General features: G+C 46.7%; 1 protein-coding gene across 3 annotated transcripts in view; it reads right to left on the bottom strand.

Moving 5' to 3' along the window:
• The window catches only part of STAB1 (stabilin 1), a 57801-nt gene that overhangs the window by 12839 nt on the left and 22041 nt on the right, over window positions 1-22921 (bottom strand). For all 3 annotated transcript variants that reach the window (XM_040590151.1, XM_040590150.1, XM_040590152.1), the window contains 31 exons: window positions 22459-22521; window positions 21392-21505; window positions 20939-20992; window positions 19515-19595; window positions 19056-19214; window positions 18120-18182; window positions 16636-16737; window positions 15585-15671; window positions 15122-15233; window positions 14411-14594; window positions 14077-14170; window positions 12975-13133; window positions 11977-12072; window positions 11506-11601; window positions 10855-10902; window positions 9847-9977; window positions 9343-9454; window positions 9045-9122; window positions 8568-8669; window positions 7998-8105; window positions 7363-7494; window positions 7042-7170; window positions 6127-6183; window positions 5205-5300; window positions 3956-4151; window positions 3417-3512; window positions 3147-3192; window positions 2365-2444; window positions 1296-1421; window positions 453-526; window positions 25-99 (listed from right to left, as the gene is read on the bottom strand). In XM_040590151.1, coding sequence (XP_040446085.1) covers window positions 25-99; window positions 453-526; window positions 1296-1421; window positions 2365-2444; window positions 3147-3192; window positions 3417-3512; window positions 3956-4151; window positions 5205-5300; window positions 6127-6183; window positions 7042-7170; window positions 7363-7494; window positions 7998-8105; window positions 8568-8669; window positions 9045-9122; window positions 9343-9454; window positions 9847-9977; window positions 10855-10902; window positions 11506-11601; window positions 11977-12072; window positions 12975-13133; window positions 14077-14170; window positions 14411-14594; window positions 15122-15233; window positions 15585-15671; window positions 16636-16737; window positions 18120-18182; window positions 19056-19214; window positions 19515-19595; window positions 20939-20992; window positions 21392-21505; window positions 22459-22521 — 3150 coding nt within the window. The remainder of the gene's footprint in view (window positions 1-24; window positions 100-452; window positions 527-1295; window positions 1422-2364; window positions 2445-3146; window positions 3193-3416; window positions 3513-3955; window positions 4152-5204; window positions 5301-6126; window positions 6184-7041; window positions 7171-7362; window positions 7495-7997; window positions 8106-8567; window positions 8670-9044; window positions 9123-9342; window positions 9455-9846; window positions 9978-10854; window positions 10903-11505; window positions 11602-11976; window positions 12073-12974; window positions 13134-14076; window positions 14171-14410; window positions 14595-15121; window positions 15234-15584; window positions 15672-16635; window positions 16738-18119; window positions 18183-19055; window positions 19215-19514; window positions 19596-20938; window positions 20993-21391; window positions 21506-22458; window positions 22522-22921) is intronic.

Below are 22921 nucleotides of genomic sequence, written 5' to 3'. Positions count from 1 at the left end.
GGTAACAGCAAAATGCAGACATACCTGTTCACACAGGTTTATGGGGTTGCACTGGCTCACACCATCCCCACGGTAACCAGGCAGGCAGTTGCAGGCAACCTGAAGGCAGAACAGACAGAAGCTCAGGCTGAAACTCCAACCGATAAAGGAAACACACAACAGCTGAGCCGGGTGGAGTGCATGTGGTGTAGCACCCATTGCTGCATCATGAATAACCGTGCTTGTGTCAACAACAAATAGAACTTGCGATTGTCTCCAGCCTCTGGCCAACAGAAGGCATCTGCTTTCAAGGAAACAGTAATCTTTTCATGCCCTTCCAGGCAAATGTTTTACGTGGAAGGTAATAAGCACAAAGCAGCGCACTGCAGTGGAAAGGATTGTCTCTAAGCAAATTACACAGCTGTGATGACCTCCATAATAACCTTGCCCCGACATCCTTCTTAAATACTCACCTTCCTTGGGCCTGTTTTAACGCACTCTGCATTGCTGTGGCAGCCCCCGTTGCTTTCGAGACAGAGATCAATTTCTGCAGCAAAAAAATAAGGCCACATTATTGCTGGGGGCTTCTTAAGTTAGCTGGGAACTGGTGACCCAAAGAGGTATCAGGAAACAAACAGGGAGGACCTTCCCAGTTTGGCAAACATTTTGGTGGAAAAGTGACTCGTGATGGCAGAGGAATAGGGTACGACCGCAAGTTCTACTCCTGCCACATGCGGGTCTCTTGAGTTGTGATAAATCTGCCCAGAGAAAATCCCACACCTGCCTGGGTGTGCTTTCAAGGATCTGAAAGGACTGGACACTCCCACATCTCCATCGTTATCCCAGAGCATCTCTGTGGGAGACTATTCTTACCCTCTGTCTCTGGACCTCTTGATGACATGCATCAGGGCAAGAAACCTCTCAGGGCTCTTTCGGTTTGAGACCAAAACACTGGTCTGAGGCCATCTAGTGAGACAGGTTCCAAGGGCAGCATGGGCTCTCTGCCCAGTTTTGTGTGGCGCTGTGCTGGGACAGTGGTGACCACTTCACTAATCATGACTCGGGAGAACGCTGAGCAGCTACCCACAGGTACATATGCATGCATGTACACATATGTGTGCATACACCTCAACAGAAAGCAAAAAGACAGTTGAATCAAGATCAACCAGCAATTACTTGCTTTGAAATAACCACTGCATGAACAAAGCGAAAGGAGAATTGGGTTGCTCAATACTTGGACCTGAAATTTTAATGCTTTTAGTCTGAAATTCCCTTTTGCTTCACTGCTATCGCCAAAACATGCGCTGAGCACTCACCCATGCAGAGCGTCCCATCTCCAGCGTAGCCTTCCTTACAAACACAGGTTCTCTCTCCTGGGGACACTTTAGTACACACAGCATGTATGGAGCAGCCACCGTGGTCGCTAACGCATGGATCTATTTCTGTGACCACGGACAAGAGAAGCAGAATCAGCTCCGAGCATTTAGGAAAGATGAACTGTGCCAGAATGACCATCTTAACAAAATCACAACGTCTTATTAAAGTCCCTTTGTTTCTCAATGAAACTGTAGGTCCTTTAAAGGCATGGGGCCTCTCCCGGACCTGAGAGAGGCCAATCCTAAAGTCATGCTGAGCTCAAGTAACCCCCAAACTGGTCTGAGAAGTCTTTCTGTCACAGCATTTGCTCACTGAGGATGAATGGTAGATGAGAAAAAAAAAATATTCTCCTGTACAATGTAAATATTATTTTTCTTCCCCCCTCCTCACTCCTTTTCAAGCAACGGCAATACTGAAAAGAAACTGTGATGTCTGCCAGTGTTTTGACCGTTACAGGTCTATCACTCTGAGTGGGTTTTTGTGGTCCATTTGCTTTTGACGTAGACCAGGTTTGTATGTAGCTCTAGAGCAGTATCCCCAAATCCTACCTCATTTTGGTGTAACTGCTGCACTGCTTCTACCTGATTTTGGCATAGCCAACAAACAGGAGGGGCACAAAATTCTAGCAAATTGAAGCATCGGTATTCCAAGGATTCATGGCCAAAATTGCTTTATCTTTGCCACCATTGCTGTGATCTCAGAACTAATAGAACCCCTTCACGTGCATCTCGCTCCACAAGCAGTAAGAACTGCCCTGCTACTCTTGCCTGCCTTTTTATTCCTCTCTCACAGGCTCTAGCAACATGAAAAGCATCCCATACTAAGTTCCAGACTGGAAAAATTCTCTGCCAAAGCATGGCAGAGTTCATGGTGGATAGCTGAGAGGAAAAAGGTTTGAATGATCTTTCCCCTAGCAATACCATGCCATTTATTTCACAAACAACCCTCCCCCCGAACTTTCAGCAGGTGTTTCAAGCCTTGAATCTTGCCCACACTTGCTGCCTGTACCTGTGCAGTGGGTCCCATTCCCTGTGTATCCAGCAGAGCAGAAGCACATAGGTGGGGAATCTGCAGAACTATTGAGGCAGCTGAAACAAGAAAGGGATAAACAATCACAGATGACACCTCCTGATTTGCTTGGCCACTGGGAAACACTATATGAGCCTGGCATATGCAAATCAGAGACCACAATGACCACAGGAGGAAGATGCCTGTAGCTGCCATCCATTTCTTTACCGCACCAAATACTCAAGTCACGCTGGCCAGGGAGCTGGCCCCCCGGCACAGGCTTCACACCTCACACAGTGCACCTTCGCCATGCCCACGTGCTTCTGCACGGTACAACGGAGATGGCTGGGTCCCGGTAGCACAAAATAGAAGACCAGATGATGGATGGAGAAGGCACCAAGAGGGAGTTATCACAGCCCATCAGCATATTTAATTCCTTGGCAAGGGCAGGCAAGCCAGAAAGGGCTTGTAAATACCGGTTGATGTGCCCCATGAATACAGCCAGACTGGGCTTGAACAAGGCCAGACCTCGGAGTCTCTGCTTTCTCCCACCCACACAAGCAGAAGGAATTTGGAAAGAATTTATGCTCAGACAAAATCCTTGGGGAAACTGGATGCGGCTAAGCACCAGAGCTCCCAGAATGGAACTGACAGTCATGATCTTTAACGAGTACCTTCTCCCAGCCATCTGCGAAGCCCTAAACACCGAATCACCTCTGTGTAAAACGCATACAAACACACACGGCTTGCTCAGAACGACCCAGCTCCTTGTCTGTACTTACTTGGCCATTTGATGGCAAGTGTTATTGCATAAGTCAATCTTGATTCCTGCAAGAGAAAACACAAATGTGACTTGGTATTTTCACTTGCTGGGGCCATTTCTGCTGTCTAGAGTAAAGGACCCTGCAAACAGCCTCACTGCGGTCACCTCACTGTGACTGTGGTCACCTCACTCGGCTAACACAGAATTGCTCTGGCAACTAAAGAGGATCACACAGATTTCTCTGCCAAAAAGGCAGTATTACAGCACAGGCCCCTTCACACTCACTTACTTTCTTGGCAGGTAGGGCCCTTCCACCCTGGGAAACACTCGCAGCTCCCGTCCCCTTGCAGTCCATCGTTACATATGCCATTGTCACAGGCACATTCTGCAGGGGAAATATAAACACTCATCACTGTCAAACCAACCAAGTCTCACAAGCAGTTCTGCTGCCACTTTGCTGGCTGCTCTGTTCCCAATCCAACGCATCAAACTGCCATAAGGAAAATATCACGAGAGTATCAGCTCCCATTCCCCCACTACCAGGCCAAAAAGCCCAGGACCAGACCACATGCCTCTACTTTCTGTAGTTTGGGTGGCAGCAGGATGAGCAGCGTAGCACAGTCAACGTGCCTTAATTTAAGGATGAAAAATGGGGCCACCCCTCTGGCTGATCACAAGCACTCACTCCCGCCGTCCCTCTCTCAGTGGCGTGTCAGCTATTCTCCTATCTCAGAGGTCTTGGGTCGTCGCTTCCCTCCCACGGGCTGAGATGTGACCACTTTTTCCCCTTGCAAGGGAGGGACAAGCTGTGGTAGCCACCAGTGTCACCTGATTTGCAGTCAGCTCCGTATCGTCCCACTTCACACATCTCACAGGCGGTGCCATGGAACCCCTCCAGACATCGGCACTCTCCACTGCCCTCGATGCCGTCCTGGCATTCCCCGTTCCCAGAGCACCACTGGCCTGGCTTCCCTGGGCACATCTCACACATGTGTCCGTAGTAGCCAGGGCAGCAGACGGACCTCTGGAAAACCAACAAGAACAAGCTGGGGTGAGCCATCTCGTGCAGCTTTCTTGTGGAAGCTACTCTACTCCTTTGACCATGCGATAGCCATAACACCTGGCAATGCATGAAAGGGCCAGGTGTGCACAGCTGGGATGGAGTAAACCCCCTAAAATGGGGAGCTTTGTTGCCCAGAGCTTCATACAAAGGTCCACACTGCCCTCGAGCAACACTGGCCATTTGGTAACGTAAATGTTCAGTCCTGTGCCCACACAGCCGACCTCCCGCCTGTGTCCCTAGTGCGTCCCACCAGTAAGGTACTCTGCTGGGCAGAGAGAGGCTCTCCCAGAAGATGTATCGGTTCAGAAGCCTGATTTAATTGTTCTCACTTCTTTCTCCATCTACCGATGGAGGGAGGAAACCATGATGGGACCAAGGTGGACAGTACGGATGAAGAGAAACATTGTCTAATGAAGGGACGCAGAAGCTGACGCTCTACGTGTGAGTACTGTACGTCCAGCTCCCTCTCTCCCTTTTCCTCAGTCTCTCATTCCCACTAAGTGCTTCAGTATCAGTAAGAGCTCAAATTCACACAAGTCTTTCTTTCACCATTTCCTTTTCAAGCATTTCCTCCCAGCCACACATTTTCACAGAACTGGTAGGAGCTGTAATAGCCGTGAGACCTTCTGCTCCTCCCGTTGGTTCAGCTCCAATTAGTCATCAGTTATTCGGGAAGGCACATGCACAGGGAAAATACCATCATTCTTGCCTCATTTCCTTAGGAAACCAGACTACAAACATTCAACTCCTCTTCCTCTGCAGGACAAAACCCAAAGCAACAATGCCAAAGCAGCAGACCGCAATCCATCGCTGTGCAGACGTTTCTGCAGGTTTGGTTTTTCTCCAGTGCCCGCTATCTCCGGGATGGAGAGTGCCTCTCAGGACAAGCCCACTCTCTGCTACACAATGGCACAAATGCAGCCAGGACTCCAGCACAGGCTGTGTTTCCATGGTGGATTTCTAATACCCATCTTGCTGTTGTCAAAATGAATCAGAGGCAAATGTTTTTCTTACCAGAGAGACTTTTGCACAGGTGAAATGGCAGCCAAGTATTCTTGTACCCTCAGAGCGTAATTCACAGCGGGCGAGATTCTTGCTTCCTGGCAATTCCTGCAGTTAAAATTAACACAGGAAAAGATAGAAGATATTACAATATTTAGACAAACATTGTACGTTGTGGAGCATATGGCAGTGTTCTTGCCTAACACAGGAATAATGCTTTTTATGCTTCAGGAACAGCCCTAAAAATATGGAGTATTGAGAGCCGAGACCAGTGAAGCATTTCTAGATGTGAGGTCACCACACAAAGCCTGTTTTGTTACCTGCCAAATGCATGGTATGTATGTCAGTATGAATCCTGAAAAAAAGTAATTGGAAAATTTTTGGCATACAGTATAGTAATAAAGCCTAAGAAGCCAGATGTCTCTGCTAGGCAATTCATAGCCTGCATGGAGATGAAATGCTTAGTTGTTTTCCGCTCTGGAAACATTTGTCACTCACTCACAGACAAGCTGCAGGCACAACCAGCCCATCTGTGTGAACAAATCAACAGTCCAGGCTGGGAAATAGCTATTGGCACCCCTAAACTGGCTTTCCCTGGTGATAATGTCAAAAGAGTAAAAGATGAAAAAAACCACCTCTTCTTCCCTGATAAGGGGGGGAAACTCCCCGCACTGTATGCTCTAAAGAGCTCCTGAAATTCAGGGAAAGGCTGGTGCCAGCTCTGTAAGAAGCCTCATGGTTCATGTTGGTGTTTTTCCTGTGCAAGCCTCCCTTGGTTTCTGCTTTCTCTTACGCACCTTGCTAATGAACGAGCCACGGAGGACTCAAGGGCGCATTTTTTCAGGTATCGAGATGACATCTATAGAGCAATAAAAGGACATCAAAGCACTATCTGCAAACTCTCTGTGAGATGTCACATGAATCAAAGACTCACCACAAGAACTGATCCACCAGGACACTTGATCCCCTTCTCACATTTCCCGCATCTTGACTAGGGCACAGAGAAGAGGACAAGTCACATGTGTGCCCTCTAACCCACGTCACACCAAGACACTAATCTTGAATTACAAATGGTGCTGTACAGGCTGCTGGCTGGGACAAAGACAAAGATGTATTTATCTCCGTGGCTCCAAACACCAAAAGAAGAAAAATCATGATGCATGATGCTCAGGTCCTGGCTGCTATCAAAGGCTTCGCACAAGGTCTTACTCCTGCACTCCAGTGGTGTACACAAGGTCTTATTTCTGCACTCCAGAGACTGCACCACAAAACAAACCACAAGAGATCACATGCTATACTTTTCCCGAGTCTCTGAGATGAGGTAGGGCTTTCTGTAGGCCTGGAGTTCCTTCATGCAAGGCTGCAAATACTTTTTTTTCTAATCATACCTCAGTCTGACCCTGCAATCTTCAGATGGCCAAGAGCTACAGGATACATGCGGACTGGACTTTGGCCATGACTCCCAGGCAGACCACAGCATTTTCTAGGAATGCTTTGTGGTCATGCCATGCAAGAACTGGGCTGGATTTTCCTTCTACTGCTGAGTATTTGGGAGTCCGAGTGTCTGCCTGCCCCCTGGTTGGCACTGTGGGAACACCCCAGCAACGGAACTGAACGTGATCTGCACACGAGCTGCAGATCTGCTGCACTGGAAGTACAGGCTGAGGCTAGGGGGTACCAGCTCTCCGTGATGCCCCATTTCACGTGGGGCTCATCTGGGGTTAGACCACAAGCTACTGTCTCATCCCTGTGGAAGAGGCAAGGTAGGGTGTCTGCTATTCATCAGTTTGGTTCAGCAGGTGGAGAAACCCTGTGAAACGGGGGTCAGCTCCTTGGTAATCATCATTACCTTTTGTATGGTGGTGGTATTGGCGGTGCAGCGGTTCTTCTGTATCTGGAGGACCTGTGAAACCCCAATCAGCATGCCATTCTTAGTCTCAAGAAATTTTCCATCCAAAGGAATATTATTGATGAACTTCTGCAAAGGAGAAGAAAATGGCTGATGCGATAACCTTCAACTCCTGTTGCGTGGAATGCCTAACAGCTGTCAATCACAGCAGGTAAACTTGTAAGCGTGTGCAAAACAGAAATAGGTGTATCCAGCCACCAGCCTTAGAAAGTGATAGGTCAAGCCAGATCCTCAAATGGCAGAATGGTCTTCCTTCCTTACCTGGGTGCTGTTTTGATAAAACATGAGCCAGTAGGAGAGCCCTAACATGCTGTTCTTATGAATTCCGCTTCTCAAGTCCGTGGGCAAGAGCTTCTCTCCCAGTACAACATGGTACTGCACTGTCTCGTTGTCCTAAATCCACAAAAAACCCCAAATGTTAGGACTCTTTTGATTTCTTAGGCTACAATTCAGTCAGAGGTATGGCATAAGAAGAGTTCTTAAGCATCTGTAATGGCTAACTAAGCCCACAGAACCTAGTTAACTCCCTTCACAGATGACTGATCACACCTGATGACTCTGTTACTGGATGAAGCCATAAATGCTTTTTGGAATGTTTCCAAAGGTTGAAAATTGCCACAGCCAGCCAGGAAGGCGAACACACTGTACCATCTACCCACATACAAATCTACCCATAAATTTGCATTTGAGGTCCAAATGTTCTTTTCAGATCCCACTGCAACACGCCAGGAAACTCTCTCATTTCTCCCTGCCACATTTCTCCCAACTTTTAGCACCAGATATGCTTTCCCTTTCCACGCTCAAATCTACTAAACTCAAGTTTATGATCTGACAGCGTACATGTCCCTGCATTTACTGCAATACATATGCAAACTGTAAGCAAGCAGCGACCTTACCAACTGCGTCACATTGGCAGCATGGCAGTACTCCTCAATGGAATTATTTCCAGGAACAAAAATGGTATATTCTTCAGAGGACTCGATCTTTCCAATGAGTTGGTATTGCTACAAAATGTCCAAACAGGAACATTAGTAATCACGTTTCCAAACCACACATGAAATCAACTACAAAGGCAAGAGCGCTAGAGGAAACGCTTGAAAATGGGATACAGGGCTTCTACTCAGTCACACACATCTAATTGCTTGCTCCTCCTCCTGCGCTGACATAAGTGCAGCTTCCCAATGACGAGCAAGCCTTCCTTTTCCTCTAGGTGTCTCTGCCCTGTACAAGCATGAATGTGCTTGCAGCAGACAGGCTGGCTTCCACTGTAAACTAACTGTAAGTATTTAACTCCTGGGCTGCTCAAAAGAGCTTTCCCAAAAGATCCCTCACGAATGGCAGAAAACAAGCAGTCTCCCTTTTCTCACCAGGCAGTCCAAATTTTGGTCCATCAGTACAGGGTAAGGTGGGCATTTACTCAAAAGACAGTTCTGACAACCACAACGTTGCTCACCTCAACTGCTTACCTGTAGCAACTCCTTGAATGTGCTGAATGAGGCAACTGAATCAAGCTGTTTCTGCAGACCTGGAGGACTTGGTGGGATATCTCCTGCAGGTGGCAACAAAACCTGTGGAAACAACGCGTTCATAAGCAAGTTTGGGCAAGTGGCTCTGGGAGAAATCACTAGACTCTTGCCCTGCTTGCAAGAAAGGCAGTTAGAAAAGGCCTCATTTTACACAATTCTGCAATAGCTTTAACTCTTCTTCTGTCAGCCAAGAGAAGAGGAACTTCCCTCTCGCTTGTCCTGGAGACAAGTATTTTAAACATTAAACACTGCTGCACAGGAAACATCTGTCAGGACCTTGTGATAACCAAATATATCTTTGCCATCATATCCCTAACGGTCCACACATGTATTCCTCCTTGGCCCCATCACAGATGCTGCCACACAAACCTGCTGCTACAGCTGCAGCATTTCCCAGTACTGCACGTACTGACGTACCTTACTGAGGACATGAATAATACCGTTGCTGGCAGGGATGTCGCTGATGACTATACTCACATTCTGGATCGTTAACACCTGCAAAAGTATCAGGAGAAGTAAAAGGATTAGAAACTGTCAAGCAAGTTCCAGAGAAATACACTGTTCAAGGTTGCACATGATGGATCCGGGTACAATTTTTGAAAGATGTCTGAGTATGAGGGCACCAGTGTCCCATCCAGCCTCCCCACTGGATACAGCAGCTCCCGAGCAGTTTAGTTTGATACTGGTACATGTGCATTATGTAAGAAACCCTTACACCGCTCCTGGTGTTTATCTGCCATTTGGTCTGTGGGTTGAGGGTGGGTAATTCTGGCCTGTCATACTTTTTGAGCTTTTCACCAGTGAAGACACCTTCAAGAAAGTGGGCCCTGAAGGGAACAAAGACAGGTAAAGAAAAGATTAGGGCGCTGTTTGCAATAACAGAGAGACAAGACCATACCACCCAACATTCACGTCTCTCACATGAAGTAGTTAAGCGTGTGGAGAGAATGATGGAGGGAATTACTTGTCCTGATGCCATCTGCATCTACATGACTGGGAAAATCTCTCTTTGCAAACACATGGAAAACAAACCCACCTCCCATTGCCTGTGGTCCGTTATGTTTTAAAGACCTAAGAAATTCTTTGCCTGCTAGATATTTAATCTTGCTTCTATGTTTATCTTAAGATGACTCTTTGTTGGTCTTGTATCAGCAGAAATCCAGTTCATGGCTTTGTTACTGTTTGGCATAGTAAAGCAAAAGCAGGAGTCTCCTCGTACCTGACTAAAAATGGCAGCATGTAGGGCGTCAACCAGAAATCTTTTTCAGTCTGGCTCAAGTTTTTGATAGCTTCCTCCGATGGCACCAGGACAGTGACATTGGTTCCTGCTGGGATGCTGAAGAGTGATTTCTGTTGTCCAAAGCACAAAAATGAACAAGTAAGACGTGACACTGTCACATCTATACCACAGCACATAACCAACAGCCATCCTGCTCTTGCAGTCGCATGAAAGGGATGTGCAGAAAGACGGCATATGCTGGGCAGCACAGCAGGCTCTCCTGGGCACGGCAGGTAAGTGCTGTTGGCAATCAATGAATGCCACAGGTGGTGCAGGCAAGACAGGTGACACCCGTTTGCCAAGGGAAAACCTGCTGCTTTAAGCCCTACTTTCGCGCTTCGATTAATCTTCAAACCCCCTTCAGTCATATCCATAAATCCCTCCTGAACCCACAGCATCAGGTTTGGGGCAGGGACCAAGATTATTCCTGGCAAAAGCAAGGTACGCAGCAGGACAGGTAAGCTAAAGCTCAATTAGCTGCCGTACATCATAGCATGCTCCCACAGACCTGCTGGTGTCTGTGGAACATCTCTGTTACTGCCACACTGGAGACCGGGAAGCAGTAACAAGAAAAGGAACGAGGAGTCTGACTTCTCAAAGCACGTTCTTCTGAAAAATAGCTATTACAATGCTACCTCTTTTTCTTTCCCTTCTGTACTATTTTATGATGGCCAGGAGTTACAGATGATACAATCATCAAAATTAAGTGTAGCACAGCTCCAGCTTCCTCCTGTGCTGGAAACAAGGCCTCCCAAAACACACTCATGACCCTCACACTATCACAAACTTCAGAGCTTTTCTACATGCCTGCTCTGTAATGATTCCTCCTTCACTGTTTTGTGTTTCTCTAATGAAAAAGATAAATGGAGCTGCTTTTCCTCTAACAGCAGTGTTCACACAGGCTTCACTTCTTCAGAACTTGTGCAGGCATCCCATGGCTGTTCTTACCTTAATCCAGTTGTAGAAGCCCGCGAAGTGGGAATTCCTGGCCAGCTCCTTCCAAATAGAAACAACAGAAGGGTTACCCCTGCTGAGCACGGAGGCTGCAGGGCTGGAGACCCAGGGTGTGGGAAAGGAGCCCTATGCGATATCAAAGCTGGCAATAATGACTTAGACATGCCCCTCACCCCACAGCCAGTACCGGCACCACGTATCGTGGGGAGGGATGGGTACTCCTAAACCCAAGCTTCAGGCATTAAAAAAAAAAAAAATCCCCAAACCCCAAACTCTTTTCAACTCTTCTGCAATTGCTCATGTTTACCAGGGACAGGGATTGAATCCACAACGGCCTTTGATATTTCTAATGACAGAAAATGAGCCTAGCAGCTCTGACCTGAAAAACCTTCCAAACAACAAAGAAAAGATGACTTATTGCACAGGACAGACAGGGCTGAAGCAGCTTAGAAACCACTGCCAATGGTTTCATTGGCAATAATTGGCCTTGGCATCAGTTCTGTCCCTGTCGCCTTGGGACATACTCGTGCTGTCAGGCTGGTGGCTGAGAGGAGGAGGCAACTCAGGTAACAGAGAAAGGAATGTGAGAGCAGAGCCACTTCTCTCCAATCTCAAGAAGACCTCAGATACTTGCTTTTTACTCACTTTTAGAATGTCCCCGTAGCATGTCATGCCATCCCCAACGTAGCCTTCAGGGCAAGCACAGGCTCTCTCTCCTCCCCCAAGAGGCACACACGTAGCCTGCAAATACGAGGAAAGGAGAAATGAGAGAGCAGAAACACAGGTTATGCAGTGTTACACCTATCTGCGAATTGAATTCTGGCCTTCCGTGGCCGGGGCTATGGGAACACACACAGGCAGGCACCTTCCTCCTGTTGCCTTTATGGTGACATTGGATTTATACCTCATGCAGCTAAGCCTATGTGATAGCTCTGGTTGTGTGAACTCACAAAAATCAAGAGGATCCACCTTTATCACACCTCAGTGGCATGCCAGTAAGATGACATAACATAAAACCCTGCAATTCTCTCGATGCCATGGCTGCAAAACCTCTGTCAGGGAGCAGAGGAACCTCCACTGCCACGCCAGCCTTGGGACGGCTCTTCAGCTACTCACCAAGTCATGGCAGCCACCGTTGTCCATGAGGCATGGGTTGATTGCATCGCAGTTGTAGCCGTCACCAGCATAACCCCTCTTGCAGACGCACTTGCTCTGCAAGCAAGAGACATTTCAATTTTACAGACCTATCAGAGCATCCTCGTTTGCTACCCAGGAAAGGTCTAAGGCAGCAAAACCTATTCTTAATTTATTTTCCCAAGTTTTCTTCCCGGTCTTTTGAGACCTGGAAATGTGGAGATATTTCCTTAGAGATAGCAGAGCACCACCCTCTATCACAGCCCGCACACTGCCTGGTTACTCAAGCACAGTGAACCCCTGCGCTGCTTGGCTCTGTGTGTGGTCACTTGAAGGTGATGGTTTCCATCTCTATTTCAGCTTTTCAAAGGGAATGACATAGACTTTGTGAATGGCAGAAAGAGAGGAGGGGTTAACTCCAAAGTTCCTGCTTTCAGGATAGCTAGGAGAGCACTGGCACATCTCATCTCACTAAAACCTGCTAAAGATTTGGCTCCTTTTCTCAGCACATTGTCCAATGCTCTCCTTGCTCAGTGGGAAGAAGCACCTTGAGAAGCAGCACCCTGAGAAGCCACCTCTCCTGCACGCCTTCCTCCTATCTCAAGATGCCTGACTCCCGGCCCAGCTCCCTCCACAGACACGCTTTTCTGTATATTTTAGCATCACCCAGAGACAATGCTGTGATCTGGGAACAAGAGGGACACAGCAACTGATGCCTTATACCAAGATGTGTTATGGAGCGCAGTCTCCTCCCTTTGTTGCAAAAAATTCTGAGAGTAGAGCAGCAGCCTCAAACACATCACTGCGTCTCACCACATGCAAGTACGCTGTGTGGGTTTAGCTGCCACCGGTGTTTCTGGCAGCAGCCACGCAGCCTTTGCAGCTGACCAGCCTGATTTCCACAGCTGGCAAGCCAGGGCCATCTCAGAGCAGCTTAGTAAATGTGAAGTCCACCATCAGCCTGCTTAGCATGATCATACCTGGCCAGGGCCAATATAAACGCAGTCAGCATTGATGTGACAGTTCCCTCTGCTCTCCAGCACGCAGTTGTCTATAGCCACGCAGGCTTTCCCGTCCCCAGTCCAGCCTGTGTTGCACTGGCAGGTGGCAGTGCCGGGGCCCGTACTGGTGCACGCAGCCTCCAAGAGAAGGGAGAGGAAAAAAATGACACTCAGCAGAAGGTATGCAAATGCAATGCAAATAGCGCAAAATAGAAGCACAATGCAAATACAGCAGCAAATATCCTTCATCAGACTGTGGAGAACTTATGAGTGACCAACTCTGACTCCAGCGCTGGGGATGGGGGTGGAAGCATCTTCTCCAGAAAAGTCAGGCAGCTTCATAATATAGTGATTCTGGAAACATTCTGTGTTTTCAGCGAGGCAGATACTTGTGTCTAGGATGGCTCAGAACTCCCAGGGCATTCCCTACCATCCTGTAAAGCTCTTGCATTATAGAAGAGATTTTCCCTGAAGAGGAATTCTCTTCACACAATCTCCTGCCTGGAAATGTTCAATGGAATCAATGATGGGAGCCAGATCTCTCTCAGGAAAGACCTACTTTGTATCCAGTGCCGTCCTATTTCCTTCTACACAGCCCAATGTGTTCCTGCCACTAAGATGTTTAAATTATAATGAGGTCTGACCATTTGGCAGTCGTTTCCATTATAAAGCACCAGAGTTTTTTACTAAGGATAATAATGTAGTGTTGATGGCTACTGGAAATACAAGCTGGAGCTCACAGTTAAGCTACAGCCTAAACACAGCAACAGAGAAACCAACACACATTACAAGAACTCGGGAAGATCAATACAACCCAAAAATTGTCTGTACCGCTCATCTCCGTGGCTGCCCAAACATCTGGTGCAAACCAGCCCAACTCTCCTTGGGGTGCTGCATTTTGGCACCAACCCAAATGATTGACATCCTTATGACAAGTGTGTCAAGGTTCCTGTTATTTCACCTTATCTTACAGACAGGGAAAGTTAGCACACAAAATCTGTAACAGTCCCAGGAGTCCTGGATTCCTGCTCTGATGGACAGGAGCTGCTTCTCCATACTGTTACCGTCTGGCCCCACTTACATTCTTTGAACAGCCTCCTCGTTCTGGCTGACCGCACAGGTCGATGGGTTGGCAGGAAAACCCATCACCTTCGTACCCATCCATGCAGATGCACCTTAAAGTATAAGCACAAAAGGGACACAGATAGAGCAGCCCCTTCTGCAAGCCAGCAGAGAGCAAAAAGGCAGTTTGAGCCCCTCAAGCAAGCAAGAACCTAGCTTTGATTTCTAGCAGGTTGGCTGCGTTAATCTATCCCGTGCAAGAAGAACGCAGACAGACATACACAATTCACAGCTGCTGTGTGCCTGTACAATGAGGATGTGCCCACCTGAACGGGCACGCCAAAAAGACTGACCTTGTTGTGTCATTGAGGCTGCAGACAGCGTTCTGGTGGCAGTACTGGGACAGTCCGCTCGGGCCACAGTTCTTGGACGTCTTGTCACAGAACTTGCCGGTATAGCCTTCCTTACAGGACCAGGACTGACACACACCACCGCTGCCAGGCCTGTTGTCACAGACACCATGGACACAGCCACAATCTGACAAGTACATGGAGTAAGATCAGTAACTACAAAAAGTCCAGAATCCAGCACAGCGAGGCATTTTTTAGATTCCCAACTTTCCTTCACAACCTTTTGTGAACCAAATGCTCATCCCATTTGTTCTTGACAGAGGGATGTCTGCCGAGAGACATCCACCATAACCCGAAACCTGGTGAGGGAACACTCCCTGTGACTGCCTGGGTCCATGTTTTCTATAAGCTGTAAGGACAGGTTCAAGTTTAGGCTATCAAGCTCAAGGTCCTTGTCAACTGTCTTTTCTTTCCTAGCAGGACAGATCTAAATCAAAGCCCCACACCTAGATTTGGCTGATGTTTCCAAGACCCCAGTCACCACTGTCAAAACAGCTGTGTTTTCTCCACTGTTGTTTGAAGGGACAACCACGATGACATTTCCGTCACTTCTTTCGTGATGCTGGTTTTGCCAGAAGGGAATCTGGGATACGTGACCCTGCACTCTGTCCTTGCCCTGCATTTTCCTCTAGTCCCTCCATCAGAATTACCAACCTTCGTCACAGTTCTCGCCATGCTTGTTCGGGTTTGAACAGATGTGGCAGGCTATTCCTTTGAAACCTTCAAAGCAGTTACAGTTGCCATTCCCTTGTATGCCATCACTGCACTAGAAGGAAAACAAAGGGATGGAAACTCACGGAACCAAGGCAAAGCTGAGGTGTTGGTAGCTATCAAAGGTACTTTGAGACTTGCAATAAAACCCAGGACTTTGAAGAGTGGTGGTAGTAATACAGTGTCTCACATAAGCAGAGCTGTCCCCAGCAGTCATGACATGATTCACACTAGAGCTCAAGATCTAAAACACACCGAGTACATGCCATTCTCCCTGGATCTTCTGCTGCCACTGCTATGGGCTTAGCTCTGGAGCACAAACTGAATTACAGTTGTCTACAGCTACACTCTCTAACCACACTGTCTCAGCTGCACATTGCAACGCAGCAGGATCTTTCATACTTACATTTCCCCGGCCATAGCATGGACTGGAAAATCCCCCTGGGCACGGCATGCAGTCTGGACCAAAGAATCCTTTGCAGCACCCAGGTTTCTGAAACAAAAGCAAAATTGCAAAGGTATGACGTGACTTCACAAGAATTGCCTGGAGTAATCCTGCCTCATAATTCTGAAATCCTGGTTCTCCTCTCTGCCATGAACTGAAATGGACCATCTCATTTGGCATCTGCGTTTCTAACAGCTCTGGCACTTAGATTAATTTCCAGCAAACCCCCTCTTTCTGCTCACAACCTATTCTCATAATAAATCACTGTTTTCTGCTGTCTCTGGCTTCAACGAGTAGGGTCCATATTTTTTATTTGTTCAACAGTGTTGGCCCACTCACTCCTACTTGATCTTTGCTGAGGATTGCATTCTTTGGAGGGATGTATCAGCCCTGGATCACACGCCTCATCATGAATGACCAGTGGAAGAACAATCACAAGACAAACAATCAGCAGTATTTAATGAGACACCCACAAATCATTTCATATAGTCAGCACTGTGAGAGCTCAGGAGCTGCAGACACAAGCATAAGGTCCATCAGCTTGCTAAAAGTGACTTTCCTGAACCGTCTGACAATGTTTCCTAAACAGGATGCGATCACTTCACAGCTCACAGCACTTTCCCTCGGTTTCCTTTGGGAGAAATGCTAAAACCAGGGCACTCTCAGAGAAAACATGCCAGAGCTAACACCGCACCGTTTGACTCACGGCTTCCTCCAGGCTGGATGGTTGCAACTGGCATCCTTGATTTTATTTATTATTGTACTCGGGTTTAACTGAGCTGTCTTCTAGCATTCGCAGCAGGCTGGTACCCTGTGTTCTTTCTGTTTGCCAAAGCAAACGCAGGTAGCCAGTTTATGTGATGGTCCTGGGGACAGCCCTTGCGTGGGACAGCTTTGCTTTTGCTCCCATCCAGCCCTCTCTCAGCTCAAGGAGTCAGAGCTCTTCTTGATGAATGAGGAAGAGCAAAGCTGCGCTCCTTTCAAAGGGAGCGTGGTCTTCCATCACACTCACCATGACAGTTTGATTGCAGTACCTGGCGCACCCCTTCTTCAGGACGTTCAGGCCTTGTGGATCATGGATATAGACACATTCTTTTGGGAAGAGCGTTGGTTCCTGTACAAACACAACAACTCGTCAGCACTGTAACCTTGCCCTTTGCTCTTTTTGCTGCACAGAGCAACTATGCCTATCTCTGAGCTGAGGAAGTTCACGGAGGAGCCAAGGTGAACAAGATACTGTTACGGCATGCCTATCACGAAAGAAGGCACATGGTGGCTTCCTGTTGCTCCCAGCAGTCCCCAGGTCTGAGCCAAGGTGCTGCCCTTTTTTTCTAAAATTAGTATGCTGTGGGAGAGAGTAGGGGGAGAGGGTAGGGGGACAGAGAGAGGAAGGGAAGGAGAGGAGACAAAAGGGAGAAAAGGGCGGAGTGGAGAAATAGAGGGGAAGAAAGAGGGGAGGAAAGAGAGAGGGGAGAAGGAGGGAGGGAGAGTGGGGCAGAGGGGAGTGAGAGAGAATGAGAGAGGGAGGGAGGGAATGGAAAAAAGGGAGGAAGGTGAGATAGACAGGGAGGTGAGACAGAGGGAAGAGAGAGCAGGGGGAGGAAAAGAACTGCAAGTAATTTTGGAACAATGCTCAGTGATGTGTCATGGAGTTAGACACAGGCAGAATTGGGCTCCAGATGATTCTGGCTTCACCTGCCTCAATCAGAGAGGAAAATGAGTGACTAGTGATTTTGCAGAGCTCTACCTCAGACGTTCATGCTGAGACATCAGCAAGTTCTTCTGAAAGTCAGGTCTCTGAGATGACGCCCAACAGTCAACAGTGGTGAACACCTCTCTGGCTTTCACAAAGAGCTTGGGCCTGGCCTTTACATGGGGATTTCCTGGAACTTGCTGTTCTGCTAAACTCAGCATGGGACAACTCAAACACCAGCCCCCAGACTCCTCCTTACTTCACCTTCAGCTAGCTCTGCTTATCTCCGAAGCAACAGGGAGCATAGGCCAAGAACAAATTATTTCTCACCCTCTGCAGCACAGGAAGCTTGCTGTGATTCTCTGGCCGTGACACAGGCTGTGATACAGTACTGCTGTGATATGGTAATACTGGATGGTACTGGTGGGATCAGGCTGGGTTCTAGCAGTTTGGAGGAGCTAGCAGACTCAGCACGTGAGCAGGAAAACTCTGCCTTAAGCAGAGCAGAAGCACTAAGAGCGAGCTGCAAGCCTACAATTTCGTTTAGCCCAGACTGTCTCACAGCTCTCTCCATTGATTCAGCAACCAGACTTCAGAATAAGAAACAGCACAGAGCAGTTAGCGGGTGACAGTCCGGGATCACAGAGCAGGGATATGTGGGGGGAATATATCCTCCAACAAACCTCTCTACTGGCTGCCTTTCCTGCTCTCCATTTATTTAGAAGTGGCTTGGGTTAGAAACCTTATATCAGTGTATGTCATCATGCAAAGAAGAAATTACCAAAACAATCAAAAATATTTACCATTTCTCTGCTGCCAGGTGGGCAAATGCTGTTGTTGAGGGCCTCACAGTCTACACAAGAGCCCTGTTAAGAAAACAAGAGGGGGAAACTTAATCTTCCTAAAGGAACCCATTCCCCATGCCAAGAACACTACAGAGCTACCACTCCCAGTATATATCCAAAACATCACAACATGTATCAGAAACATTTCTAGGGAGGAGTTTCCGTGCTCTGAAATGGGGTAAGTTTATCACTTAAATAAAATGACTCCTTTGTCTCAAGGAGATACTTGCACCTGACTGCAAGATGGGGTCTGTCTTCACCCTGTGAGTCTATCAGCCACACAGCTGCTCCACAGCTATGCTGGAAAACACTCTGGGCACCCATGCAGCACGCCTCACTACATCAGTGAGCTGTGTGGGCCCTCTGGCCACTTGGGCTTAACTGTGTCTCTCCAAATCAGGTACCTCTTGCCTATTCAGAGCCTCATCTTCTTCCTTCAGTTAGCTACCAATGATCAAACTGGGGAATAAGCACCTAAATTAAGGCATTCAAAACTGCTCAGGTGAGAATACCGCACCGCATTTGTAGCTCCTGCTCCTGAATGACTGCTTCCCGTCCAGACGACAGGACACCAATGCTAACAGCGACGGGAACAAACCATTGTCAGCTGGGTTATGGTGTGAAGATCATATACGGCAAGTGTATTTCTGAATCAAAGGCAAGATGGGTGCAAGGAAAGAAGAATCTGCAAGAAACATCTGCTGGTTGCCAGGGGAGCAGTGCCAAGTGCTAGCAGAAGAAACATTGGTGGTGCTGATACTGCCTAAATTCACATCAAGGGACCACTCAAAGAGAACACATTTTCCAAATGCAATTTACACAGACTTTTGTCCCTCCGGGTAAGTGTGGGGTCTACAGCAACCGTTAGCGTGAGAACGGAAGAAGCTCACTTACTGTCACAATTTTATGTTGCTCTTCATTGCATCTGTGAGGCAAAATGGGAATTATTGAAGGAGGGATGAAGATGCCATCCAAAGTATGAATAATACCATTTGATGCCACAATGTCTCGCATGTTTAAGGGGATCCCTGACTCATCCATCAGAATTCTTCCCTGATGCAGAAACACAAATAATTTATCTGCACTTTAGCCCATTACATTGTATCAACTACATAAAACCAACACAGAAAACAGACAGCACACAACATCAAGTACAACCACACAAATGGTCAAGCCACTTCGTGGAGTCACAGGTTGGATAAGAAGCAAACCAATTCAATGATCTCATTTAAGTCTAGTTCTTTAAGTAGAGGAGGAAGCAGAGATGGGTTGAAACCACATTGTTCAGAACCACATCCAGACTTTCTCCTTGCACAGGAGGGTTTGCCCAAAAGGGTTTTGATTCATACTTACATCTGCGCTGATGTTGATGGTAACTATCTGGTTAGACATAGTAACAATGTGTGGCATCATTATCAGTTTCTCTACAGTCACCTGTAAAAACACAAGGAGACAGTATCACAAAAAAGCAAGATCATTTCAGTAGAGCTTACAAAATCCTTCCATGGTTCCCACCACTTAAAAAACATTCTAAAGCAGACGTGACTTCAACATTTACATTTCATGTAAATACCTTAACCACAAACAATCGGACATAAGGAAAACCAAGACTTTGAATTGTCTGCAATACCACAAACACAGTGCTGGTGGCCACAGTGCTGGAAAGGCACGAATAGTGTCTTTCAGTAACACAGCTACACGCAAGGTCAGAATAATAAGGGGATTTTTGCAGGACATGGTCAATAAATGATGAAAGCTTGGCCAGAAGCATAATAGGAAATACATTTTGACTTAAAGCTTATTTCTAAAGGCAGCAAAAATGTAAGCTGCAGATACTGTATTGAGAAATGTAATTGATTTGAGAAGTTGTAAGAAAAGAACCAAGATAATTGCTACTTTTGTGTCCATCAGGTTACTAAAAAGTAGCTCAGCTTGTCACCATGTTGTATTCATTGACTACGTTTTGTCAAAGTGCTGCTCATTTTCTCTGTTGGCATTAAGAAAATCACAAGGACTGACATTTCCTTCTCAGTAAAGAATGGGAATAATATTGATATTTCTTAATGAAGGACATGACATTATACCATAATACTTGAGTATTCACTTCCTCCGCAGGTTTTGTGTCTAACTTTAAACATTTATCTTGTTTATTATATAAGGGAAAACGTCTTGCTGGTGCACTGTATTGATTTTATTTACCCTGCCATTATAGTACACAGCAATGCTGGTGCAAAATTGGCAGTACTGGGTCAGAGCACAGGCTCACTTGCACCAGTTCTCCATCTCTAACTTTAGCCACTGGTGAAGCCCAAGGATTGAGGAAAAGCAGAAGGAAGTTTGGACCAATTCTTCGCTTGGCTATAGCTTTTGTATTGCTGCTATTAGTGTTTTAGGGAAACTGTAGGCTGGAGAGTTCATAATTAAGGTAAACTCTTAATTAATCGTTTAACAAATTAAAGTGATAACAAAGAGCATTTGCCTGCAGCAAACTGCCAGACAATATTTCCACTGTAAAGGCCATCCAACTAAGAGGAACCATCACTCCCAGGAAACTCAAGTTTCGTGATGGAAGAGCACAAGCTGTCCCTTTCAACAACCACTTCCATGGTAATCTTTTTGCCTAATCAGATCCTGAATCACATTTCTGCTCCTCCAGGAGAGTCCAAGAAGCAGCAGCTGAAGTCATCAACCCTCCGACCTCTATGCCAAACAACACAGTTGACAACGTGCTGGCTCGAAGGACCCCAATCATGTGGAATTAGAGCTGCCTGCCTTACCGCTGCTGAAGCGTAGATATGATGTTTCACAAGTTCCTGAAGCTTATTTATGCCCTAAGGAAAGAAGAGAACATAAGAATTGGATAACGTGTCACTGCTCAGGAGTAAGAGGAGGCAACTGTATTTTCTTTTAACCAATGACTGACAGTGCTAATGTATTGTAACAGTGAAATCACTTGGCAAGTAAGTTCCTTCATTTTCCCCTACCCAAAGCTGGGGTGAGGAAAGAAAGCCAAACATCAGATTTAACCAATCTGGTTAACCATAGTTCTCATTTCAGATTCCATCAGCATTCACTTCTTTCTCAAAGCCTTACAGAAACAAAGACATGGTTCAGCCATCCCCAGGAAGAACAACTTCAAGCAACGATCAGATACGCTGCACAAGCCATTCCAGCACAGCCTAGTGCAACACAGTCCGCTCAGGATGGCTTCAAGTACTATGAGCTCTCACCTCTGTGAAAAGGTAAATAAGCCTTCCATCTCTCAACTTATCCACACCATCATTACTGGGTACAAATACAGTAAAGGGGCCTGGTCCATCCAGTATTGCAGGCAGGCCGCAGTTCTGCAAAACCAAGAAAAGATTTCATCGTGGATCTAACACGAGTTGGCGAAGGGGGGGTCTATCAGGAAGGGAGTGGAAACTAAGCAACCCACTAGAGACCGAGCTATTGAAAGGTGAATGTATACAAGAGGCAACTGGACACCAAGGATAGGTAAGTAATATAACAAAGGCATAAATGCCACAAAAACATAGCTTAGACAATGAAGGCACTGGTGTGAATACAGCCAGTTTGAACGAGGGGGTGCTGGGCTAATGCTCCCTGCGTGCTTTAAACACAAAAGTATACATACACAGACTAAAACCGTATCTTTTTGCCTGAAGAGAAGAAAAAGAAAATCAGGTCTATAATCACAACTGCAGTTAGTGAGATTTGTAAACAACTAACAGCCACAGAGCTGAAAACAGGCAGGCCAAGACTGTTGTGAGCAATGCTAGAGCAGATTCAGATGACTCTGATGGAGAGAAAGGAAAATCAGTCTGTCCCTGGTGAAAATACTAATGCAATGAACCCTGGGCAGCAGCCTCAAGGGTTTATAACCTGAAAACTGCTTTTATTTAGCCCCTCCAAAACAGGTCGCTACAATCTAGCTTGGCATGGGCGGTCATGAAACCTTCACTCTTTGTTCGGAGAGTGGTCAAGAACTAAACATGCTTTGGAGAACAAACTCTCCAGGGGAGAGGGGAAAGGGAGGTGGGGAAGCAGATGGAAAAGAGGCGTGTATGCTTGCTGCTTGTGCCAGATCCCCTGTAGATGTGAAAGCTCCAATCTTTTCCATTAATTTGCTTATGTAAAATACACAAAATAAGAAATTACACAGAAAAAAGCATACAGAAAGCAAGCCAAAGCACTGAGATGCGTTTAAATGTTATTCAAAAATTTCCACAAAAACAGTAGTGGGGTTTTCAACAGCAGCAATGCCACATCTTCCTGGGGCAGATGCAGACATGCTCACCTCCAGTATAGTTTCAAATCTACTGAAGATCTCCATTGACGCAAGGATCTCACCAATGGTTTTCTGCAAGAAGATACAAAGAAGAGTAAAATGCCTGGGGCTGAAGCAAGGTCTGAGCACATACTGGAATGCCCTTGGCCAGTTTATGTTTGTGATTTGGATGTAAAGGTCTACAGGAAACCATCATCCTCTAGGTCTTCAAACCCTCTATATTGACCAGTTGACCTAGCAAGGACTGAGCCTGCAGCAACCTAGGCACAAAGCCCTTCCTATGCACAACAAACCACATTTTCCAAGGTACCATGCACCTGAGCACCCTTCTGCTTCCCTAATCCCATCTGCAGATCACATTAAATGAAGAGGCAATTGCTCACTATCAGTAAAACTAGAGACATGCTATTTCCAGTGATATACAAATCAGTTCTGGTAGGCAGTGGAGCTGCTCTGTCACCTCAAGTGTCCC

This window comes from Falco naumanni, chromosome 4, assembly GCF_017639655.2.
Source record: "Falco naumanni isolate bFalNau1 chromosome 4, bFalNau1.pat, whole genome shotgun sequence".
NCBI classification, from domain to species: Eukaryota; Metazoa; Chordata; class Aves; order Falconiformes; family Falconidae; genus Falco; species Falco naumanni.
Note: the sequence above shows the minus strand (reverse complement) of the source record. Positions and strands in the feature narration are given on the sequence as shown.